Source organism: Trypanosoma rangeli (genome assembly GCF_003719475.1).
Source record: "Trypanosoma rangeli strain AM80 chromosome Unknown Tra_15.4_contig_00991, whole genome shotgun sequence".
NCBI lineage: Eukaryota > Euglenozoa > Kinetoplastea > Trypanosomatida > Trypanosomatidae > Trypanosoma > Trypanosoma rangeli.
In genome coordinates, this window is record NW_021706738.1 from 1 (window position 1) to 2,268 (window position 2,268).

Consider the following 2,268-nt stretch of genomic DNA (forward strand, 5'->3'; position numbering starts at 1 on the left):
CCTCACCTCTTCGTTCTTGCTGCTTTCGTGCTTGACTGGATATGCTGCGCCTCAGTCAGAAATGGTTCTGTTGGGGGCTACTCCTGTTTCGTGGGAGTGGGAGTGGAGCACGGCCAATGCTTCGGGGTGTGCGCCTTCGCATGTTGTGCCCTCCTTTTGGCTTTTAATAACCCACAGCTGCTGGCAGTGCCGTCTGACTGTCTGTCTGTCTGTGTGGGTGGGAGGAGGAGGAGTGGCGGCCCGCATTTTTGGTGGGGCTACCCAACGCATCATCCCCTGCCGCCTCGTTTCCCCCCAGCCAGACCCCAAAATAAGCGGCCGTTTTCTGCTGCTGCGACTGCCAGGGAACGCTTCCACCGGAGCTGCGCATGCGAGGCGTGCGCGTGTATTATTTTCGCATCCTTTTTTGGCGACCGCTGTGTGGCCCGTCGGTGAACGCGCTGTAGACCACTCCTCAGAGAGGGCGAGGTGGCCAGCACTGGGGGAATCTTGGGCGGCGCGACACGGAGATTTTTTGGGAGCTTGGAACGAGCGCGGAAAGATGCGTCTGCGTTGGGCGTCGGACTGCGCGACGCCTACTGCTGGGTGAGAGACGGGAATCCAAAAGAAAGTGAAAAAAGGTGCGCAGCTGCCGCGTGGTTGCTGCGACGGCTGGTTAATTATTTGACTGCGCACGTCAGCGTCTGTCGTGGCGCTGCGGTGGTGGCGCAAGGAGCCGTCGCTGACGCCGCTCCTCCTTCATGGAGGGAGCTGTGTACAGCCCTCGCTGCGGCGGAGGTGTCTGTGGTGAGTTCCACGTTGGAGAAGTTGGAGGGACACTACGAGGATGTCTGCCATGCGGGGTGAGGTCACGCCATGGAAGTTTCCGACGGGCGAAGAGGGATGAGGATGGAGCTGAGGGAAGGCAGTCCGCCACAGCCGTGGGATTAAAAGGTGGAGGGGGCGACTGTTCTCATGGATGACGGTGCAGCGCAGTTCCGCCCACCACGTCCCAGTCTGGTGGTGCTCACCTCCGAGAAGTTGCCGTACGCACTGCTGCAAGGATGTGGTTCTGACTGCTGTGTGTACTCTGAGGTGGAGCAGGTGTGCCTGATCGTTGAGGGCGATCTGGCCGGGCTGTTTGGCACGCACGGCGGGGCGAACTCGGCGTCTGTGCTGCGTGTCTTGATCGGGATGCCCGGGATCGGGAAGTCGGTGGATGCTTGTTCGTGCCTTCTCTACCAGCTGCTGCACTACGACGCCGAGCAGCTCCACGCGGTGGCGTGCTTCATTGGGGAGCGAGCGTTTCTGTTTGACAAGACCACCAAGACGGTGTTTTCCCTCGGATGTTCGACTCGGGCGATGAAGAGTTTATTTGGAGGTCTCCATGCAGGTGAGGGGGTATATTATCTGCGACGTGATGGGGCGGACGAAGATGTTGCCCACCAAGATGCCTCCTACCGGGTGGGGCATGCTTGCCGTGTCGTCCCCAAACGAAACTCGCTGCAGGGGCAGAGAGGAGGACATGGGCGCCCGCCGAATCATCATGAACGGCCGTGATGAGAGAGATGTGATGGCAATGTGTGCCTGGGGGATGCACGGAGAGCCTGCAGAGTGAAAGGCATCCGCTGCGTGTGTATTGTGGTGTTTTCTTTCTTTTGGTTCCGAATATCGCTTGGAGCGGATGGTGACGGACGTCTGCCGTTTTTTATTGTTGTTATTTTAGTTTCCAACGTTTTTTTAATTTTATTTTTTAATGCTGCGCCCCACTCCTGCTGCAGTGCGCTGAGGGAAGTGGCGGCGTTGGGGAGTTTGTGGGGGCCGTGATGGGAGGTCCCGCCGGGATGCGCACTACGTGTTGCTGCTGGCGGGGTTTAAAGGGGCTGGGCGGGGGAGACGGTAAGCGAGGTGTTCATGAATTTGTTTAGTTGTTTGATTTCTGCGGGAGGTGTCCCACACTGCGGACTCTCCGTGCGGGTGCGTGTGGGTGTTTCTTCGGGCGGCGGCGAGTGTGTGATCGTGCGGCTTACGCGTTTGTCTGTGTGGCCTTCGTTTTTGGATTGTCGCTGTTCTTTGCGGGGTGCCCAACTGTGGGCGAGGGCAGTGCCTATCGTTGTTTTTTTCTTTTTTTTTTCCCCCTCAACACGCTTGGAAGGAAAGAGAACAAACGCTACTCGCTGCTGTGCGCATTGAAAGACGCTGCAGTCACCACCAGCAGCAGCAGCACACACACACACACACACACACACAGACATTGGTTTCGGCCTGAGCGGATCCAGCACAAGGAGG

The 2,268-nt window shown here is 58.3% G+C and overlaps 2 protein-coding genes across 2 annotated transcripts, besides 1 other annotated feature; both read left to right on the top strand.

Moving 5' to 3' along the window:
- Positions 1-589, top strand: TraAM80_10472 (uncharacterized protein; the record flags this gene model as incomplete). The annotated part of the gene is made up of 1 exon (XM_029387088.1): positions 1-589. A coding segment is annotated over one exon (589 nt), but the record flags the coding sequence as incomplete, so codon positions are not given.
- Positions 590-954: 365 nt separating this feature from the next.
- Positions 955-1,539, top strand: TraAM80_10473 (retrotransposon hot spot (RHS) protein; the record flags this gene model as incomplete). Its single annotated transcript, XM_029387089.1, has 1 exon — positions 955-1,539. The coding sequence occupies one exon, from the start codon at positions 955-957 to the stop codon at positions 1,537-1,539; it is 585 nt and encodes a 194-aa protein (XP_029233069.1).
- A 664-nt stretch (positions 1,540-2,203) lies between these two features.
- Positions 2,204-2,229: a microsatellite.
- The last annotated feature ends 39 nt before the right edge of the window (positions 2,230-2,268 follow it).